The sequence below is a fragment of the Drosophila kikkawai genome, chromosome 3L, assembly GCF_030179895.1.
Source record: "Drosophila kikkawai strain 14028-0561.14 chromosome 3L, DkikHiC1v2, whole genome shotgun sequence".
In the NCBI taxonomy this organism is placed as follows: domain Eukaryota; kingdom Metazoa; phylum Arthropoda; class Insecta; order Diptera; family Drosophilidae; genus Drosophila; species Drosophila kikkawai.
This window is the reverse complement of record NC_091730.1, coordinates 9,228,346-9,250,744: the sequence shown is the minus strand read 5'-3', so window position 1 is coordinate 9,250,744 and position 22,399 is coordinate 9,228,346. Positions and strand designations below refer to the sequence as shown.

Sequence of the window (22,399 nt, the reverse complement as noted above, 5' to 3'; positions counted from 1 at the left end):
CGCTGCTGGGGTTTTGCCGGGTGGATTCCAATGCTGATGTACGAGTACGAGAGCGGCTCCCTCTCGCCCATGTCCTGTCTATTTTCCTGGGGATGTCTCTCTATATCTATCTGCGAGCGGGGTAATATACGATGTCCTGGCACGCTGTATCTGTATCCTTGCATCTGTATCTGTGAGTGGGTGTGTTTCCAACAGCAGCAAAGTCCTTGTAGGCAGACATCGACATTGATTATGCCGTGTTTTTCTTCTGTTTCTGCCCTTATTCCGTTGTCGCTGTCGTTGTCGTCCTCCGCAGCGAATTGAATTATTGTTTATGTTTATAGCAAAACAATGTCGGAGTATGCGTTTTTAATGATCATTGTAGGGCCAATCTATTTATATAAAATATAGGGAGAGATATCCGGACTGTGGAACGGGGCAAGGGGGAGGCCTATTAAAAGATGGCTAAGTTCTGGGACCGTTTTGTGTGGTTTGAGGAAGGGTCCTAAAGAACTATGGGGGGATTGGGAAAGCGACTTAGGATCTCTATAATGCACAAGTTATACATATATGTATAAGATATTTGATTATAATTACCATTAAATTACGCCAAAATATTACTTAAAAAAACGGTTAGAAATGTACTATTCTTATTTTTACAAGTTTATGGAAATTAGATTAGATTATAATTCCATCAAGTCCAACCAATTCCTAGGTCGAATTTTTTAATATGATTTTGTAAGTTGTTTACTATATTTCATATGAGTAAGAATAGACTAATTTTCCAATTTACTTTCACCTTACTTATTTACTCCACTAGCCAAGATCTACTCCTAAAACACCTTCTACCTTACATTAAAAAACCCCCTAAAACCTAGAAATCCCCAACATTTTTTAATTAAAAACCCAAAGCCAAATCAGGGGAAACGGGAGACTGTTAATGAGCTGGCCGAAACGAGGGTCGCACGGTACAGTAGCCTATCAAATATGCAACAAACACGTCGCAACATTGAGGCAAACAAACGGACAAAGAAACACACACAGCAAATAGAGTAAAATAAAAATACAAACAGAACAAAGGAAAAACAAAGCGGCAACGAGAAGGTCAAAACGTAATCAAGTTGGGGCAGTCAGTAAACAGTAAAGTAAAGGCAGCAGCGGCTCGAAGCATCGGATCGGAGCTCATTATCTTCACCACAGAAATTTGAGTTTGAGTCTGAGTTTTGAGTGAAACGCTGGCAAAGGGAAGGCCACGCCCCTTGCGACATGCGCAAGATGGCCAGTGTTCCGTTCCCATACCGTTTCCGTTTCCCCTAATGTGTGCAACAGAGATGGAGCGTGCGAGAGAGATGGGCGAAAGGTGGGGGTTAGCCCCATGTTTTTAACGCGCTCGACATGAAAATGAGCATGAAACGTGCGACAAGCGATGGAGTCCATTTTGAGTTTATTGTTTGATGATTTGAACATTTTATATATGTATGTACGTAAGCCTGTATCTTGGTGTGTATGTTAGTGGCTCTCTTACTCTCTCTCTCTCTATGTTTGTGTGTGTGAGTGTGCGGTAGTTGTGTCTCTTTTTTTAGTAAATGCTTTGATGCACGCTAGTTACTCGGCTTAAGCTTAGGGGCTATCTCTGTCATCCGTAAAAAGAGGTTATTTTCGTTGTACAGAGAGAAAAAAATTATCTGATTACTAGATTAGTGTAAATTAAATATATAAAATATACAATTTGCTACATTTACAGTTAATACTCGTAAAATAAACTTAATAATAATTTCTAATTAATTAGAAAATATATTTTTGGTTAGTGAACTCTATTTTTCCTTTGTGTACATTCTCATACTATCTCTCTTTTATCACAACTATGTACATATTTAGTCTCTTGTTTGCCTTGAGCTCTGCTCGCTCTCTTCTTTCTCATCGTGTTGGGGAATTTATTGCTCTTTGATTGACATTTTGGGCAGCGTCAAATTGCAATTAATTTGTCATATAATGCATGCGTCACGCTATCTCATCAATTTCTATTGTTTAAACGTTTGTCACCTCCACGGTCGGCAGTTTATTAATTGTCCATTTTTATATACGGGTACCCAAATCAGTAGATAATTGACATTCAATATTCTGGGCACCTATTTTTCTTTCCTTTAATATGCATGTCCGACTGTAACTAATTGGGGTTTCCCCTGTTTTGTGAATGGAAATCGCAGCAAAATTAATGAGCCTGGGGAAAGAGGGTTGCAGTTTGAGAACTAAATTTGAATGGAGAATACATTAAAAATTATAAAAGCATGAAGCTGTAAAAAAAAAAAGGAAATAATGCTTCAGCATTTGTGAAAATGTATAAAAATGTATTTTTAATTAAAAAGAATATTCTTTTCCGTTTTAAGAACATATTTATAATATTTATATGAATAAATAAACATTTATTTATTAGAAAGATCTGGAAAAACAATGACTATACATATTGTATAAATTCTGAAAAATTATTTTCTGATAAATTTTTAATTGTTATATTATAATAAAATGTTTTAAATTAAGATTATTGCTTAAATTTCATTATTAAAATGCAATTTTTACTTGTTTTACGATCACATTTATAATACATTAATTTTAACCTTTTCTTTTAAAAGTATAAGCAATTTTTAAAAATATATTTTCTTATTTAAAATTCCCCACTTTTTAATCCCTTCATTGTTAACCTCTTTCCCTACCTCACTTCATATTCAATGATACAACCATAAAATAGTTATCCAACTCAATGAACTGCAGAACAAAGGACGAAAGGACGAGAGACATACAGAGCACATAGGACAGACAATCGATAGATGCAATTGACACTGCTCTGGAAAATCTTCGACTGACATTAAAGCCATCCCATAATTTATAGCCTTTTAATTTAATGGGCTGGGCTGGTCCCGGCCAAAGTGCCCCCCCTCGAGCAAGTCAGACCCACATGAGTTGGAAGGGTATTGTCTGCTCTTTGCTATTTGCCACTGTTGCAATTTCCGAGTTCATAATCTATCACACATGAGGGTTGCAAATCCATTGGAAAAAGCAAAAAATAAAAGCAGAGCGGCAGCAAGCAAGAAAAAAAAAGGAAAGAATCGAATAATGGCATAAATTTATCCAGCAAATGTTCTTTTTTTTCTGGGTGCTTATGTGGAAAATTTTTAATCTATAAATATCTATAAAAATCAATTTTGTGTTCACGCGACAGTTTCGACCTTAAATGGCATTTTTGGGTACGGATTTGGCTGGGATTAATTGCAGATGTTATGATTTTTTTTTGTTTCGGGTAGATTGGCAAAGACCGTTTTTGAAACATTTTTTCCAGGCGATTTGATATGCTTTTGCTTATAGGATAATGTATGGATCAGATATGGATTATTCTCAAGGAAAAATAAATTCTAAAATGGCGGATAGGGCTTATAATTTTTAAGGATAGGTATATCTCAAATACATTTGTTGTTTAACACGTATTTTTTAATTATATTCTTATTTTTAATGTTGCAAAAAAGTATAAACAATGTTTACACAAGAAAAATGCCTATCCTGATTAATTAGATGTCTACAAATATTCCTTAAAATATATTCAAATATCTTCCTAAGTCAACATATCATAGATCACATAGAAAATCCAATTAAAAAGCAACAAACAGGACGCTGACTAATTATGCTCAAAAGGTATATGGAAAAGGGAATTTAAGGAGACAATCAACCCGATTCTGGGGCCTTTCAAAAACACATTTATCACACTTTAAGCGGTTCGCTGCTTGTAATTCCCTGGCCAAGCTGCGCAATTAAAGATCACCCGGGGAAAAATATAGAAGAAAAGGGAATGCTATATAGCCTTTTCCAAAAGACTCATTGAGCTGCGAAATTAGCAAGGATAATGGCAGCGGTGACAACACACGACGAGCGAGCCAGGCAATCTCGTTTTATAGGGGTCGTGCCACACAGCCCAAAAACTTCAGCTGCGCAGGACTAGCAGAACTGCTTCCGTTTTGACAAGGGGATGATTTCCACCAAATGGACAATCTAATTCAGGTATCGCACGCACAATGCCACAACCGGAAATCGGAAAGAGCATCTGAGATGAGCAACGCTCCGTTATAGATTCTCCAATCGCCATTCTCCGCTGTTGCATCCTTCAGGCGAGACAAGGCTTTATGTTTTTTGATTGATCACCATCACCTAATTAGTGTAAATGCGATTATGTATATGAGTTCGTGAGGGTATCAAATGTTTGGAATATGTCGCAGCAGCAACTGCTATTTACACTGACAGAAATGAGGATGTGAAAGAGGGGTTAAGGATCTTCAAGTTTCCTTTAATCCTAGTTTACCAAAAAAGGTTTCATTACAGTTTTTTCTTAAGAGTTTTTAATACTTTTATAATTTATTTAAAATAAAAATTAACTGGGCTCCTAAATATATATTTTTTAATATTTTATTTAAACTTTATTTAAAAATAGAGACAATTTATTGGAATATTTCCCCTAAAACCCATCTTATAATAGCTATAAAAATTATTATTATTCAAATTCCTTTAATATTTCTATACCCAAACTCTATTTCTCTCAGTGTCCTTACCCCCCACCCCCTTAAATGGCTACATTATTAGTGCACAAATTACTTTTCAGTGCCACTGTCAGTCCCTCATCAAATCGTGACAAAACACTCGGCTTGACTGCGAAATACAATGGGATTTTCGGCAAATTAATTTTTCCCAATTGACTTTTTCGGCGGGACAAAAAGTCAACTAGGGGGTTGATCCCCGGAACAGCCCTTCTTTCTTCCCGACCGTTCCCCTCCGAGTGATATCTGGCTATATCATTAACCGATCATATTTAGGGTAAGGCTAAGCACATAATTAGGGGTTGTTTCCGATCTGAAGTTCTTGTTGTCATTCCCGTAATTGAAACGAGGCGACTTTTTGATTCTCTGTGAAATTGCGGAAACGGATCCTCGCCAAAAGGGGTGGAGAGAAAATATATATCATTAACGCGGCCACACTCAAATCGATTCGAATAAAACTAAACTGCGACAAGATGGCGCCCCCTTTCGGCATTTGCATTTAAATTGTAATTAATAATTGGCTGAAAGTGCCGCACATGGAAATGAAAATGAAAATGAAGACTCGACGCTAATGTGTAAGCTCTAATTAAATCCCCAAGACCCACTACCCAGACAGATATCCATATGTGTGTGTGGGGGGTGAAAGTAATTAGCGAAATCCCCGCTCTTTTCTCGTAATCTGCAAAACGAAACCATAAAAATATGCTCAGCCAAGGAAGAGACAGCGAGCAAGTTATTATTATTACCCGCTGCCAAGGCAGAGAAGCGCACCTAAAAACATTTAACCAAATTAGCTGGAAATGCAAATGTAAAAATGACGACAACGAATCTACCAGTAAAATTTAACAACCCCCTCTTGGAACGTAAGCATGTGTGCGAGTGTAATCCGTAACACGCACACAGTGGCAAAACCATCTTGAGAAATAATTAAGATGTATGTAAATGGAGAAAATGCTAAAATTGTTAAAAGCATAATATTTCTTTGGAGGAGCTCAACTCAACTCCCAAAAACCAAAACCAAACCCCCGGGCAACCCGAAAACCCCGTCTAACCCCGAACTCCAACCCCCAACCCCTAAATGACATCGCACATGTGTTGAAATTTTTTGCTCCACCCAAGTTATAGCTTTGTTTGTCTGTGTCCGTGTATGCGACGCCATATTCTAATTCAATTATCACTTGGCCCGCACTGCGGGGAGTACGGTGGACACTCATAATGGGGAAACACACTCTAAATTGGAAAAAATACTTTAATGAAAATAATTTAAGTTTTATAGATTTTTCCTAACATTATTATTGACTTTTTAAAGCTTTTATTTGACTTTAAACTGGAAATCCCATGTATCTCCCTTGTCTTTTAAAAAGTATTGCCTACTTTTGAGAGCTGTCTTCAAGGAATATTACCTCCTTTAGAAAATGCTTTTAATGTCGTGGATATTACAAAATATTATAAAATAAAACCCTAATAACAGCTAGAATATATAATATATATTTTTAAATATTTATTTATATGATTTCTCCTAGTCAAGTACCTTTTTAGTACCAAACAAATCTGTCGTTTTAAGGCAACTTCAACTGTGTCTTTGCTGCAGAAAAGGTTTGGGGTTGGAGTAAGGAAGATTCCTCCCAGCTGACACTAAAAGCTTTGTCAACTCGCCGGCTTGGCCACGGCAACTTTGTGGTAATGCCCCGGGTGTACGTCACTTTGAGCCCGGGCCCCTGATATATGTTCCTACTTAGATCTGCGCGCCAAAGGAGCGTAATTTAGTAGTCGAGTGTGACAAACACGCAAGTTGCTATAAATCAAGTGTGTATCGGTTTGAAAAGTATTTGAAAAGATGGTGATTAATAGCAGAAAATAGAAGAACTTTATAGGTATTTTCTAGGAATTAAATTAAGTAATTAAATTGGTTAAAAAAAACAATAACTGAATTTAAATTTAATGCTAGTTTACAGCATAGATTTTATTGTCAAAGGTGTCAGTAATTAATTTAAAATTATATTGTCAATAATACTTTTTTATATAATTATTATATTTGTTTTCTTGACCAGTCTTTGCTTTTTATATTTATGGTTCCTTTATTTAAACTACTTAAATTACCAGTAATAATTTTAATAAATTGTATTCAAAAATATATATCTTATAATTCCCATAAACATGTCAAAATATTATATTTTATATTAACCCAAAACAATCAATTAGCTAATTACGTTATCCATTTTGCCTAATCACCATTTACATTAGCTATAAATCTCGAATTATTTTTATGCTTGCGAAAGTGTGAAATCTTTTGCAAAAATCCAACAAAACCGTAACCGCAAATGTCTAAAGTTTTCGTTAGCCAAAAAATATGCCAAAATAAGCCACATCCATAAATCTCAACTTGGCCAACATGTTTCTTTCTCTAATTTCTCTGTCTCTATCTCTGTTCAAGCAGGGAAGAGAGAATGTAACCGCAATGTAAACAAATTAACTAAATCAGATTCTAATTGCAATTAGTTTCTGGGCAAAAGAGTTCATGAGATACCAAGAAGGTCGACATTCGGTTTGAGTTGTTTGTTTTCTTGTGGCGAGAAAAGGAAACTTTTTGGTAATTTAGTTGGCCAAAAAGGTAAATAACTGAAAAAGTTAAGATGTAAAATAATTAAAAAAGAATTTGCTAGATTTTTATAAATTTATATATTTCCTTGTTAAGGAATTAATGTTTCCCACTTTTACAATTAATTTTTGGTGGCCGCCATAAGCCATTTTAATGGCCGTCACATAAGGCGAAAATATGGCCAGTCAAAGTCAAAGTCAAATATGGCTCAATATTAACCATTATGTTGGCTGGCAATGTTTAATTTTCTGATTACACACACATGTGTGCTGGAGGGAAATTGCAACGCACACACAAAATTTCTAATTCTAATTACGAACAATAAACGAACGAAGACTGGCTGCTGAAAAGCCTTATAAATGGCCTCACTTCATAATCCATTCGATCCACCCAGTCCTGGCCATTTAGCAAAAGAATTAATATTCAGATTTATGTATTAATAACATTGCCAACGGTTCCGGCTTTTGGGGTCAACTTGTGTTTATCGTTTAATTAGGAACCACGACCATATCAAGATTGCCAGCCACATGTGACCGACCGACCACTCGCTCTCTACCATTTGCAGTCAAAAGTCGCATAATTAATCTGCTTATGAAGCCCCCCAGGCCAGGGGAATATTTTGGGGGGCGAGTGTGACTAAGTAATAGCCTCGTAATACTCCTCCATATTAATAAAACAATTTAGTTTTATGTGAGGCCCAGTTCCGGCAGCAGTAGCAGCAGTTGCGGGTTGTAAATCACGACAAGCAAATGGTTGGAATGGGAATTGTTTCGTTCATTTCAGGGGGTTCAGAGGGTGCTAATAATTAGGAATAAAAGTATATATATTTTTTTAAATTGTCAAAAATTTACACATTTCAATGTCTTTAGAATTAAGCTTGCTGATTTAACAACTCCCTTTAATTAATTTAAATTTTCATTATATTTTATATTCTTTAATTCCTTTCCAATTTTTATGACACACTTAGTGATCTCCATTTTCCTTTTGGCAATCACCGCACTTGTCATAAATCAATTGGCTAGAAGAATAAAAAAAAAACCCAAATCGCACGGGGGAAGGACCTGGACTATCATAAGTTATATAGAAATTTTTGGCAAGCCCTGTGGCGTCAATAAATAAACAAAAAGAGGCGTATAAGGTATGGCCGGAACGGTCTCCAAGGACAAAACTATCCGCTAGAAGTCCAACCAATCCACTCTTGCCTCAAACATTTATTTATGGGCCAGGCGCTAGTAGTTGGGAGGCGGAAAAATTTACATTTTCCAAGCCACCGTTGCCGGGGTCGCAGGCTGGGCAAATGACCCACGATGGTTACCTCTGGTGTCTCTTTCGGAAAAAGCTGCAGAGTTGAGTGGTCCTGGGAACTGGGAACGCAATCAAACGCCGTCTATCGGGATTCCCTTGCCGCCTCTTGGCCATTTTCATATACACATGCGAGTGGCGCTTAGAGGGCGACGCGTTTCGCCATTTCGGCCCAACATATATCATTGTCTGGCCAGAAAGAAACGCCCCAAACCCCTGGTCAGAATACAAAAAAAAAAAAAAGAAAACCAAAATTCGGGAATACCAAAAACTGACTCGAGGCGAGTTGAATTCCAACCTGCCGCCATTTTCTGATTTATGATGCTATTTAGATTTCACGTGATTCGTTTTCAATGCGCGCGCTCTCTGGTCCACTTGAAAAAAGATAGAAAAAATCGCGACCAATAAATCGCGAGTGGATGTAGGGTGTAGGGGGGCACAAGCCAGCACAAAAAAAAATGAAACTAGAAATGAATCTGAATGCTAAAAATTACAACACACAGCTGCGTGTGCATAAATCTCCCAAACCCAACAGTTTGGAAATTTAAAAAAAGAAAAAAGAGAAAAAACGATAACCCAAAGAAATATCATTGAATCCAATCCAAAAATTCAATTCGATGGAAATTCAATTTTTTTTATTCAAGCTTATCAAGTATTAAAAGGGAAAATGGTGGAAAAACTAAACTAAATGCTTTAGAAAAATATAAAAAATATATATATCTAAAGTAAAGTAGTTTGGTGAATTATTTTTTAGAATTAACAAGCACATCAGTCTACGAAAAGTGAATACTAGCTACATAATGTCCCCTTAACCATTTAATATATAAAAAAAATCTACAAAAATCTTAAAATGTAAGAAAGTAAAATATAGAAATTAAAATAAAAAAACAAAATAAATAAAATTATATATTAATAGAATTGGTGAATAACTTTTATGGAAATCTTAAGACTTCAACATTTTCTTGAACTTTCGTCGTACAAATTCCAATATTTTATTTTAAAATATTTTCATAAGCCTTTTTACTGTTAAAATAAATATAATAAATAATAAAACTATATAAACAACAATAATAAATATAACAAAAAGAAATTCTAATATAAAAAATTACCACAGCTGCTGCATTTAAGGATTAATCTCCCTCCAAGTAGTTGCACAAAAAAAGAATATGATATCTTCAAACCCATTCCTAATCAAATTCGTTGCAAAATTCAATTTCTTCGTTTTTTTGGCTTATCAACTATTAAATGGCAACATGTTTAGCATGAAATTGGCAGAAAGGGCGCTATAGAGCTACTCGCCGCCCTCCAATTATGAATTTGGCAATTCGATTTGCATACAATCGTCGGGCATGAATAATTGGGGAATCCCCTCCGCTTGCTGCTCATCAAGTTCATGAGCCTGTTTTGGCCGATTGACTTTGAATATTAGCTGGGAGGACTTTTCCCGGGGGGCGGTGAATGTGCGGCGTCAGCTGTAATTGACATGCAAACGCATTTCCTGGCCTCTGATTTGATTTCCATGTTCCTCTCGTCGTTGTTGTTACGCATATGATTATTGCTCCGTGAGGGACCTCGCTCATGTAATTCATTTGATTAATTATAGTCCAACATTAGTTATTGCGCACTATGCCAGGAGGGAGAGGGTGGGTATGTGTGTATGTTAATACAAATTAATTAATCTTCGCAATATTGCAGCGGCGCGCAACAACGAGACTGAGATTGATTGCAGTCGCGCGAGATGGCAACATTTTGGCTAAGCTTCCTTCAGTCAAATAAGGGGAGACTTTGTTTTAGGAGGGAAGGAAAAAGGGAAGCCTAGAATTGAGGGGGGAAACAAAAGAAGCAACTATTGCAGACCATAACATAACCGACACTGGTAATAAAGCATTGCCTACTTTTTGGCGTTGCTATATTTTTGTGTAGCAATACAGCTTATAAAACCACTAAAAACCATAGGTTTACAAGCACAAAATGTTTACAAAACAAAAAAAAGCAAATCTCAACACGTGTATAGTTAATATCTTCCTATAGAAGGTCGATCCCAACCACTAAATCGTTTAACCAACCCCTCTGAACACTCTAAAACTCTTAAAACTTTCCCTAATAGCCAAAAACGCCTGCTGGCTGCAGTCACAACAACAAGCAAAAAAAAAACTGAAAACACAAATCCCACGATTGTAAATTCTTTAAAATTGTTTATCTCATCGCTGGGATTTTGTAATTTTTTGGCGCATAATTTACATGAGCATTAAAAAAGGAACCTTTTGGCCATATACCTCCGCATCCTTCGCAATGAATGATGAGGCGACGGCACGCGGCAGACCGCAAAAACACCGCCCCCTTTCACCCAACCAACTTGCCAACAGGGCAACTATTAAACGCTTAATGGCAATTTCATTGTACATCATATCCGATATCGGCCTCCGCCGGATATCCGTTTGTCCCGCGGACAGTCCCAAGGCCACATGTTTGCCGTGATTACATGAGAGTTGACACGCCGCCTGGTTGGTGTGGACACGTGATCCGGGTCACGTGTCGCCAATTCCACAGGCCCAAAGGAGGCAGTGGAAAATAGCTCTTTGCTGACTTGGTATACTCTTTTTTTAAGGATATTTTATATAGTAGAGTTTGGAGATTTTTTGGAATTTATTTGAGATAGAAATACTTTTTAGAAAAGTTTTTAAAATTAGATATATCTTTTAACAAGACAATTGTAATTAAATAATATTTTTAAGAAGCTTAAACCGACTATATATTGATCTTAATACTATACAAATCATAAGGTTTCTAACTTATAGAGCATTCCCTTTTCGTTGTACAAAAATCCCCGACTTCACTTTGTTTTCATTTCGTAATGTAATCAAATTATGAAAATTATACGAGACCTTCTTCAAGTAAGTCAAGTTGGCAACAATTTTGACTGATTGTTTTCGCACGACCCCCCCAGAGAGAGAGCGACCTACCCTCCAAGCTTGAAGCCCCTGGGTGGAAGCCCCGCCGAGATTCATTCAGAGAACCAACCCCTTTTGTGGGCGAGAGGTGTTCGCCCGGCAAAGGCAAACAAATTATATTTAAAGTCCCTGTCCCAGTGGGTGTTTGCCGCCTCAACCTGCCATGGATCCGGTTCCAATTGGATATCCGTTTGGTGCTCAACCGGGCCCTTGAGTCATCATCATCATCTCCGATGGGCTCTGCCGGAGCAGGACCACCCACGAGGCTTTGCTTATTACTTTCGAGCGGGCCTTAAACTCTGGCCCAGTGCCTTTTGGGGTTAAGCTGGTGTCTTTCCCCTCCAGAAAATGACACATCACGAACTTTTTTAATTTGTTTATGATAATTTACGTATAAAGTAATAGGCCCAGGCACGACACGCTGTCATTTATTATGACAAAAGTTTAACAAATGGCGAAAATAAAGATAATGATAATGATGACAATTTTAATGGATTAAAAGAGGTTTTAATTAATAATTTTTATTATTAAAATAATCAGCAAATAGGACTTGGAAATATTATCAAAACAAGCAGAAAAATTGAAACATCATCTCCTCAAAATACAATCAACATTTCGAGTCCTTGGGGAGCTTCAAAATGACATTATTTCTACATAAGCCTCCAGGTTTGCAAATCCCACAGAAAGGTAAGGCAAATTCCAACTAAAATCAATCGTAAAATAGTAATAAATATTTATACCTAGGCTATTGTTGGTGTAACACATGTAAAGATTATAAAAATGAATTTTTATTGTTGACCGAAGAACGCCCGTTAGGGCGACCTCTCTCTCTCCCTTATTTTAAAATCAAAAATTGACGATTATGCAAAAATGCGAAATATCTTTATAGCCAAAGGGAAGGAGGACACACAACACACATGATTCGGTCCTGAGTATGACATTTGTTTTATGCCTGGCTCAGGTTGCGGTGGCATAAAAACCGCAAAAGAAATCCGCAACAGAAGGCAACATCAGGAACCTCAACCTCAACCTCTGAATTGGGCCTAAAACACATGGACTGAAGTGAAACAGCCACGCGATAAAAGTTAAATATGCAAAGATGGAAATCTATAATTTTTTATTAGCCCCGATTCCCTGCAATGGCGTCTTCCGATTCGCTCCTGTGACGCTTTTATGCCGCGGTGGCTAATTCGCCCTTTTGGCCCAATTTGTTGCGGCTCTTTTGCCAGGGTATATTTTTTTGCACAATTTTTACGATTTGCGATTTGCACGAATTATACTGGAAAGTATATTCGGTACATTCTTTTTATAGTTTTACAATATGGCGACCCAGTTGCGGTATCAAAATTGCATTTTCCCCTTGTTTTGATTTCAATTAAGGGTTTGTTTATGAAGGTAAATTGTTGCAGTAAAATATTATTATTCACAATTTGTATTAATAATAATAAATAATAATAAACCAAGTTAGAGCAAGGAAAATTATTTGATTTTAGGAAAATATAATCCTTTCTATTTGGTAAGCTTTTTTCCATCTTTAGTTTTTAAATAATGTATAAACTATGATCTTCAATTCAGTATGGCCGGGTGTAACCGCAAGGCTTACTATTTTTTGGTGCCAGCCAGGAGAACCAGGCGGGATCCAGGCAGGACTCAGACCAAGGACCCCAGGGCTCGGGATAAAACCCACAACAGGTAGACCAGCAGGTAGGACAGCCAGTCGAGCAAGAACCACATGATCTTTTCCAGCAACCTGAAACGAGGCGAAATCTTGGCTTGCAACGGATAATTGGCATGCGAAAGGGTCGCCGCCTTCTACAGGATGCAACCCGGCTTATTGGTATGCGCATAGTTTTGGTGGATTTGTATAGAGTCTTTTTGTGGATAATGGAGTATGGACGAGATGTTATGTTACGCCTCGAAGGAACTCGATATATTCCGTTTATTTGGCCAGTGTTGATTGCTCCCACCTAAAGGGAAGCGAAACTAACTAATTTGAGATTTTTTTTTGTTAGGTGATGGTGACTTACATTGGACAAACAAATGGAAATATTAAGCCTCGTCGAGTTTTTTATATTTTTTGATTTTTAGACAATTTTGACAAAGAGAAGTTGACTACTTAGACAGAGATTTCCATAGACAGAATCAGAAAATTATATTTAAAACAAATTTTAATATATTTTTTCACTACCAAAAGTACATGGAATATATATCTATAAATACTTGCAGGCTACAGCTCCATTTAAAAAATAAAATAAAAATAAAAAAATCCAATTCTACATTATTTAACCTTTGCACTTTGACTCCCAAAAAAAAAGGGTTACTTTACAATTCCCCCCTCCAAATATTTGACAACCCCTCTGCCTTATTGTAGACCACTTTAGTTAATGGTAAAACGCATAAATGAAATCATAAATAAAAGTCGCAACTTTGATTTACTTGCGCTGACAACAGCACAACATTAAATTAAGTGCATTAAACCCATGGCATCATCTTCCCCCCTGGGTCCAAGGAGCGTCTAACGAAGCGTGAATCCAGTGGGGGGGGGGAATGGGTTCGGGATGGTTAAGTGGAAATTGCGCATTAGCTTCGCCTGCCAGTGGATACAACCAAAGCAAAAGCAGGCACAAGGATAGTAGAATCCGTAGATGTCCTCCAACAACATAAAGGCGACAGGGAACAAGACAAACAAGAATGAGAGGCTAGCAATCCTAGCCAGAAATCGAAACCAACTAATGATTCTATAAGGATTCCAATTAGGAGGCGAGACCAAGAACTCCCAGCGGGTCTCAGGTGTTTTTGGTGGAAAATTCTACGAGGAAAAGGAAAACACTTGGAACATTTTGGCAATAAAAACACATAAAATATTTAAGTTTAATTAATATATTAATTTCTGAATACAATTTTTATTTTATTTAAGTAAACTAAACAAATTTATTTATTGATTATTTAATTTAAAATAATATATAAAGTATCAAAGAAACCCTTTCATGTTTAAAAAATATTTCTTAATCTTTCTTAGACTTGGAAATTAGGCTCTGGGAATTATAATTTGGAATATTTTATTGTTAACAAGAAAGGAAGCTAACTTCGGCACGCCGAAGTTTGTATACCCTTGCAGATTGGTTTTGATGTTTATATTATAGAGTTTCATTCCATTTTACCTATACTTATTATGATTACAGTTTGACAGTTACCGTTTTACATTCCCAGCTTTACATATTTTATGCATTTACCGATCGCTTCTATGGCAGCTATATGATATAGTTGCCCGATTTTTATGAAATTTATACCAAAATTCTAGAATAATAAAAAAAGCTTATATCTCAGAGTAGATAAAAATACGTTGAAAAACAACGAAGCTATAATTTTTTTCCTATTAATTTCCTGATCGGTCCTATGGCAGCTATATCATATAGTCGTCCGATTTTCATAAAATTTTTACCAAAATTCAGAAATAATATAAAATGGCCATATCTTGAAAATGGTGCAAAAATGTTGAAAAACAGCAAAGTTATAATTTTTTTTCGAAAAATATATCGAACATTTGTATGGCAGCTATATGATATAGTCGTCCGATCCGGCCCGTTCCGACATATATAGCAGTGAGAGCATATAGAAGACTATATGCAAAGTTTCATTCAGATAGCTTTAAAACTGAGGGACTAGTTTGCGTAGAAACAGACAGACAGACAGACGGACAGACGGACAGACAGACAGACGGACAGACGGACAGACAGACAGACGGACAGACGGACATGGCTAGATCGACTCGGCTGTTGATGCTGATCAAGAATATATATACTTTATAGGGTCGGAAACGTCTCCTTCACTGCGTTGCAAACTTCTGACTGAAATTATAATACCCTGCAAGGGTATAAAAATAAATATATAAAAAAATACATATATAAATAAAAAAATATACATAAAATATAAGTATTATTTTAAGGTAAAATCACCTGCTATAAAATGAGAATATCCACTTGGGAATTATAAGTATAAGGACCCAAAAATGATCTAAAATACAGGTTCTTACCCATCAATAAATAAACAAAGCCAAAAATATTTTTTCAAGTGCCACTTTGGGACATTAAAATGACATTCGTCCCGACCCATAAATGTTGCCAATTAAAATCTTATTTTCGCTTATTACATTTTCCGACGACACCCTCCTCCTTCCCCGCCTACACAGGTGTGTGTGCAGCCCGCCAATAAACACGTCTAAAATTTTTAGCCCAAGAATTTGTCGCCTGGCCTCGCCACCTGTTCCCAAAAGAAAAAAACACACAGAAAAAATCGTTTCTTTTCGCTTTTTCCGTTTTTGGGTAATTGAATCATTTTAGCGCCATTTATTTTGTTCAGAATTGCAGAGGTTTTTGATGCTGGATGGGGGGTTGGAGAAATGAGAGGGGAAATGCTTGCCGTAAGCGCGACATTTGTAAAACAATTTCTATTTTGAAAATGAAACAATCGCGGGGATGGGCGTGCGCAAGTGGGCGGAACATAAATAATAATGCGTTAAATTTATGCGCTGATTAATGTGAAGCAGTCAATCTCCACCAGAGCAGCACCACCAGCACTTGGGCCAAGCCCTCAGGTGTGACCAAACAGTTGTGGGGGGGGGAGGGGGAGGGAGGTGTGGAAAGCGGAAAATCTTCAGTTCATATGAATACTCGATTGGCTGCTTTAGGAAAAGAGAAGGTTTCAATTTGAGAAATATTTTTAGTAAAGTTTTGAATTGTAAATGAGGTACAACAATGATTGCAATGAGGGGTTTTTATGGGGTTTTATTGGGTTCAATTGAAATTAAATTAGAAAATATTAAACTTTGGTTTAAAAATTAAGATATTTTATCACATTTATAAATAAACCAGTTAAATACTTATACCTATTTAGTACCATTTGTGGTTCCCCCCCTTTAACTTGATTCATTTCCCAAACCCTCTTAAACCCAAATCCCATCGAATTAATTGAATGAGATCCACTTGCAGCTTCCTTCCCCCCTCCCCCCGATGAACAATACGACATTTCCCCCCCAGTGCAAAATACGTAGGCATTTAGCGGAACGTTTATTTCATTATTACGCCTAGGGTAACCCGTGGAGAGCGGAAGAGTCGAATTGAAAAAGTCAAAAAGTTGCTGTTTTCTCCCCTCCATAGAGACACCACCCCAAGGCATATCACTATAACTCGCAGAGATCATAGCAGGGGTTGGGAAACTAAAAACCGGAACGGAAGCCAGGAAGGATTTCCCGAACGCAACCACCAAAACCGTAGACAAAAGGCTGACACTTGTGTCCTTCTCCGCCCCAAAAACAAAGTATATACAACAGCACCACCACACCACCAACCCAGTCTCGTATCCTCATCGCCCTCAAATCACATGCATAAGGTTTTTAAGTTTTGTGCTTTGTCATAGTACAAGTGCGTGGAGGACGATCTGCAGATTCAGTTGTAAAGATATGGTAACAGGCGCGTAATGTGACAGCATTTCCAGCCAGGGAATGGGAATGGGAATGGATATGGATGTGGATATGGAGATGGAAGATGGGTGTTGCTGACATAACGGTTGGTACACATGTTTGGGCGTTGCCAGACGGCTGTGGATTGCGGTGTCCCCAGGTTGGCAAAGGATACTAGCGAGGGTCGCTATGAACTTTGATGACAGAGATTTGATTGAAGATTAAGGATTATTAATTTACTATTTTTATCAAGATTTTTATTTTATTTTTTTGATTTTTATTTAAAAAAACTTGTTTAAATTAAAGAAAAGTATACGAGATTTTATATAATTTTTTCAAAAACGTAATATTTAGGCAATTATATTAATTATACATTAAATATTAATAGTTTATTAACTGTAAGAACTTCCTATTCACAATCATTTATCCTGCATTCTGAAACTCTTCTTCCCACCCCCCGTTAAGCATCAACTCCCCACTCTTTTTGACTGACAAGTTTCCCCCCCGAAAAACCCCAATTACCTCTCACCTCGCCTGTCCATATGATGTTAACCATTTTTGTTGACATTGCCGCCTTGTTTACACGAATTTTGCGCCAAATGTTTAGATATCATTTTGCGTAACCAAAAGGGGGGATGGGGAGCAGGATGGAGAAGGAGGACCCCCCAACTAAATGCTGAGTAAATAGTTGCCGGGGTAATTGGAACAGAGCTACGTGGAGCACTTATTTACCTTCTCTGCGATATGATATTTGCACGGACAGAAGTGGGTTGGGGTGTACAGAAATCAATGCAGCAGTTCATTGGGACCTTGAGGAGAAATTTAATTAAAGAACAGGTGACAATGCCAAAAGGGGCGTTGCTGTGAAAATTTCTCTCTCTCTCTCCCAGCGAGCGTCATAAATCAAAGTTCCCAGAAAAGTGCGAGGAGCGGGGAAAAGTGTAGGAGCCAAGCGACTGCTGCAAGTGTCAGCAACATGTGGCCAAGAACAGGAAAAAATCCAGAAAAATAAAATTAAAAAATAAGGAAAATTACAAGAGAGAGAGAGAGAGAGAAGGAGAGAAAGCGCAGCAATCAAAAAATGTCGCGGACTTTTCTTCGTCTTTTTTCACTTTTGACATGGTCAAGTTTAATTGAAAAAAACAACAGAATTTGCTATAAAAAGAAGGCGACTTTTAACCTCCGCAGCTGCTGCAGCGACCAAAGCTCATAATTAGAAAATCCACCGAAAGAGCAACATAGCAAGAGAGTGAAATTAATTTATTCCTATTTTTTCCGTATACTTTTAATTGAATTTTGTTGTTTTTTTCCACCTCCATCCCGAAGCTACTGCAGATAATTTTAATAACCGGGCCAGGCAGCAGGAAAATGGCCAAAGGATGCGACGGTAATTGCCGTGGCCAACAGAGGAGACGATAAGCAAATGTGAAAAGCAGGAGAGAGCAAGGTGTACAGCACAGCCCCGTTCCACGAAAAGGGTTACTTTCTGGGGTCTTTTATTAACAAATTTCACTTTATTTACGCCGCACGTTATGCTATAATTAATAATCAGGCTGCATGGGTAGTAAAAAAGCGCTGCAGCAGGGGGACGACGACGAAGGCAGTTGATTAAATTTGACACAGTTCATGGAGCGATATGAGAGCTCATGCTTTTGGGTTAAATATCGGTTGAAAAGGGTTACGTTTTGTGGTTGGCTTTTGATGACATTTATGGGGTACATTTCTTTTGGGGTTGAGAAGAAGAGATTTTTTTAGTTAAGTTAAAATAAGACGAAAATTACAAAATAAATGTAAATCATTTTCAGATAGTTTTAAAAACATTCAAAAATGAAAGAATGGAGAAACATTTCTTTAAAAATTGCATAAATATTATATTTATATTTATATATATATATATGTATATATATATTATCTCAGCTTTACTATTCCCATCTTTCTTTTCGGCATCTTTTCTCAATGCGGCATATTGTCTCAAAGCTTTTTCTTATATATTTAATTAATATCAAATTTATGATGCCAAAACAAATACAGTTTTTAAGGTTTATTTCCTATTTATTGTAGCCCCAGAAAAAATAGTAATCATTTTTAGGAAGCATTTTTATAATTTCAAGCAAAATCCTTATAATTTTAGATTCTAAGAATCGTTGCATATAAATAGACTACTCTTTATGCTTTATATTCAAAAATCCTTTTTAAATGTCGCCATCTATGACTCAAGTCTAAGGATTCTAAGCTTAAGCTTTAAGGAGCACAAAGCTCTTGAAAAGTTTTCTAATTCATCCCCTCAAGCTCCCAGCTTTTCGTCCTCAAGCTTATTGTAACAGCTAAAAAACAAAGTTAAAACCATTTGAATTAATACAAAAAAAAATTAATAACAAATTTATTAACCTACAGAAATTATTTAAAAGTGTTTACTATAAAGTATAATAATCTTTAATGTTGTAATATATCCTTTCCATTAATCGAAAGTATTTCTTATAAACAAAAATATTTTAAAATATTCATTTTAACAATAAAATTAATATTAATAAAAAATCATAAAACCACATACCAAATTCAATTTATTCATAAAATGCACATTTCTAGGAATCTTGCTTATTTTGATATTTCTCCATAGCAGCACGAGCCAGCTTGAGCTCTGCCAGCAGAGCTTTCGTTTGCGTGCGATCTATATTAAGGATATGCGTTGTGTCCTTGGGCAGGCCATCAACCAATTCTTGCGAGATTTTAAATTCTAAGGTGGTACAATTTGGCGGCGTTTCGCCGGGCGAGGTTATATCACGAACGCTTTGCAGTTCGTTGACTGAAAGTTAAATAAATATATAAATATAAAGTAAATAAATTAATAAATTATGTAGTTTCCTTGATCGTGAACTTAATTTAACACTCAATTTTAAAAATTAAGACTAAATCAACACGCAAACACCTACTTTTAAAAGCTTTATCTATCAAAGTCTGGCGTATGGCCGCACTGTGCTTCTGCAATACTCGACACATGGCAGCGGCATGATCCTTGGGCAGTCCCAGCTGCTGAATCTCCTCACCAAAAATACTCTCCGTACAGCTATAGCGAGCGGCATTGATGAGCATAAAATGTATGCAGGCCACGGCGGTTTTACCCTCATTCGTGAGCGTGGATGTCAAGGATTTTATTTTGGCTTCCTGTAAAATATTGTTTTTTATTTAATTTTATTTTAATGTTTATATTTTACCTCAAATGACTGTCCGCATATGCGCTGGGCCACCAGCTCGCTGAGTTGCTCTAAGTTTTCAATGCTCAGATTGGAGAGTGTGGATATAATCTCCGCCAGAACCCAGTCGGGGCAATCGCCTTCGCCACAAAATCGAAATTTCTGTAAAAATAACAGACCCTTTTTTGAGAGAGAAGTTTCATTGGAAATAGGGAAATAATTTAATTTACTGTTTGCCATTTCAAAAGCAAACAAAAGCAGACGCCTACGCCGAAGTTAACCCATCACGTTTTCGAGTAAATTAAAGACCAGAGTGACTTCAACAAGTGGGCTCTCGAGGCAAATGAAGAGCTCTTAGGAAATGGAAGGAGTGACAGAATGAGAGCTGAGAATACCCTGGAAAAATGTAACTCAAAATAGAAAATGAAAGATAAAACTGTGTCTAATATTTTAAGGATAAATCATCTCTCTCGAGAAAGGAAATTTTAAATATTTTGTAAGAAAACCTAAGTTATTAGCAATACAAAAACAAATTCTATAGATTTTATATATATATATTATATATGTTTTCTTTTATAAAATTGTACAAGTTTTCTCCAACTATTTTCATGACCTTAACTCTTGGTCCAGGACCTCATTCAAAGAGAACCATAATTTGGGTCACTGATAAGCGCCTCGGACTTGCCAGCAAAACTAATGACACCCTTTAGGACTGGGATGGGCCACCAAGGATGTGATGTATTCCCAAGAACTCCCACGAAAGTCGAGGACGATATTTGCATATGATTAATTTCATACGCTTGCCTGCTAATCAGCGAGCAATTTGTTCAAGTGGCGACAAGCACAACAAAAAAAAAAAGGGTTGGATGGGTGGTGGTGGGCGCTTTACATTTCCAGGATATAAGGAAGGCCGCGTTTGTGGAGCTCCGTCTCAGTTTCAAGTGCATGTCACGTTTATCTCTGGCCAGGATTAATAAACGCAACTTTGGCGGAAGGGTAGAGGACGGCGCGAGCGAGCGAGTTAAGCGAGTGAAAATTTATGACACTTGTTGCCGTTCATTGTCTGGCGGGAAAAGTAAGTAGCAAGGATACGGGGGAGACGGGAAACGGAGACGAAACGTTGCCACGCTTATTAATACGCACTCGTATTTATTTAGCGACGTGTGTAACGGCTTAGAAAATGCGAACGACAAACGTTTTATAATTATTTTATGGACTTCAAAGTTGTGGGTGGCGGATCGGTTGGCTATATAAGCGAAGCAGCGCGACGGTAGCCATCGCAGTTGCCCGTGAGGATTAGGAGTCGGCACAGTTCCTGCCCGGCAGTTAGCAATTAAAAGAGTGTGTGCTCCACCATGCAGACTTGGCCCCTGTGGATCCTGATCCTGTTCCTGGCCATCGGCACAGATGGAGCCAGCAGCGGCTTGCCAGCCTCCGGAGTCGTTGCCGGTCTGGATCCTGAGCTGGGCACCTGCGAGCTGCAGCTATCCAAATACCGTCGCTTCATCCTGCAGGCAATCCTTAGCTTTGAGGACGTGTGCGATGCCTACAATTCGCGACCCAGCGCGACCATCGACACGACAGACGAGGCGGGATGGCTGTTCCGCCACTATGCACCACCGCCCACATCGCAGCGCGGCGAAATCTGGGCCTTCTTCCGCCTGCTGATGGCCCAGTTCAGCGATGCAGAGTTCGCCACGATCGTGAGGGATGCGGTCATCGAGAGGTGCCGCATCAAATCGCAACTGCAGCGGGACGAGAAACGCAACTCCGTGGTGCTGGGCAAGAAGCAGAGGTTCCATTCCTGGGGCGGCAAGCGGTCGCCGGAGCCGCCGCTTTTGCCCGACTACTAAGTTTCGTTCGCTCGGCTTTTCTCGGTTTCCGCCAAAAATGTATGAACAGCCAAAAACAATGTTGAAAGTCCTCTTTTAATCAGTTTCAGTGTCTAAATAAACTCGAAGATTGCAAAGCGAGCGGCTAATTCGGCGTACTTTTCTTTAAAACCACTTACCATGTTGTTGCTACTCTAATTTGCGGGGTCTAAACTAGCCGGAAAGTGTTTAAATTGCTTTTGTTTATCACAAATTGCGAAATGTTATTGTTTTTCTTCAGTTTTTTCAACAGTGTGCCCACCATTTACGGTATTTATTACACTGAAAAGGGGAGATTTTGGTCATACTTAAGAAACGTAATCAAACTACGTAACTGAGCATATCTGGTAATTTTCATGACTCAATTTTACACGTAAGAGAAGCATGTAAAATATCTATACAGGGGTCGACAAAAGTATTTACACAACTTCTATTAATAATTATTTTTCATGTTGACCAATTTTTATGAAT

The 22,399-nt window shown here is 37.5% G+C and overlaps 2 protein-coding genes across 3 annotated transcripts; one reads left to right on the top strand and one right to left on the bottom strand.

Moving 5' to 3' along the window:
* Positions 1-2,101: 2,101 nt before the first annotated feature.
* Positions 2,102-22,202, bottom strand: LOC108072786 (COMM domain-containing protein 4). 2 transcript variants are annotated; one of them, XM_070285311.1, is made up of 5 exons: positions 22,069-22,202; positions 20,079-20,219; positions 19,797-20,028; positions 19,418-19,669; positions 2,102-2,200 (listed from the first exon to the last, which is right to left on the bottom strand). In XM_070285311.1, the coding sequence occupies exons 1-4, from the start codon at positions 22,069-22,071 to the stop codon at positions 19,449-19,451; spliced, it is 597 nt and encodes a 198-aa protein (XP_070141412.1). In that variant the 5' UTR covers positions 22,072-22,202; the 3' UTR covers positions 2,102-2,200; positions 19,418-19,448. The 2 variants fall into 2 exon arrangements, with proteins under 2 accessions (XP_070141412.1, XP_070141413.1); XM_070285312.1 differs by lacking the exon at positions 2,102-2,200 and adding an exon at positions 18,577-18,589.
* Lk (Leucokinin) lies at positions 21,353-22,031 on the top strand. Its single transcript, XM_017164069.3, has one exon. The coding sequence runs from the start codon at positions 21,413-21,415 to the stop codon at positions 21,908-21,910; it is 498 nt and encodes a 165-aa protein (XP_017019558.1). The 5' UTR covers positions 21,353-21,412; the 3' UTR covers positions 21,911-22,031.
* Positions 22,203-22,399: the final 197 nt, after the last annotated feature.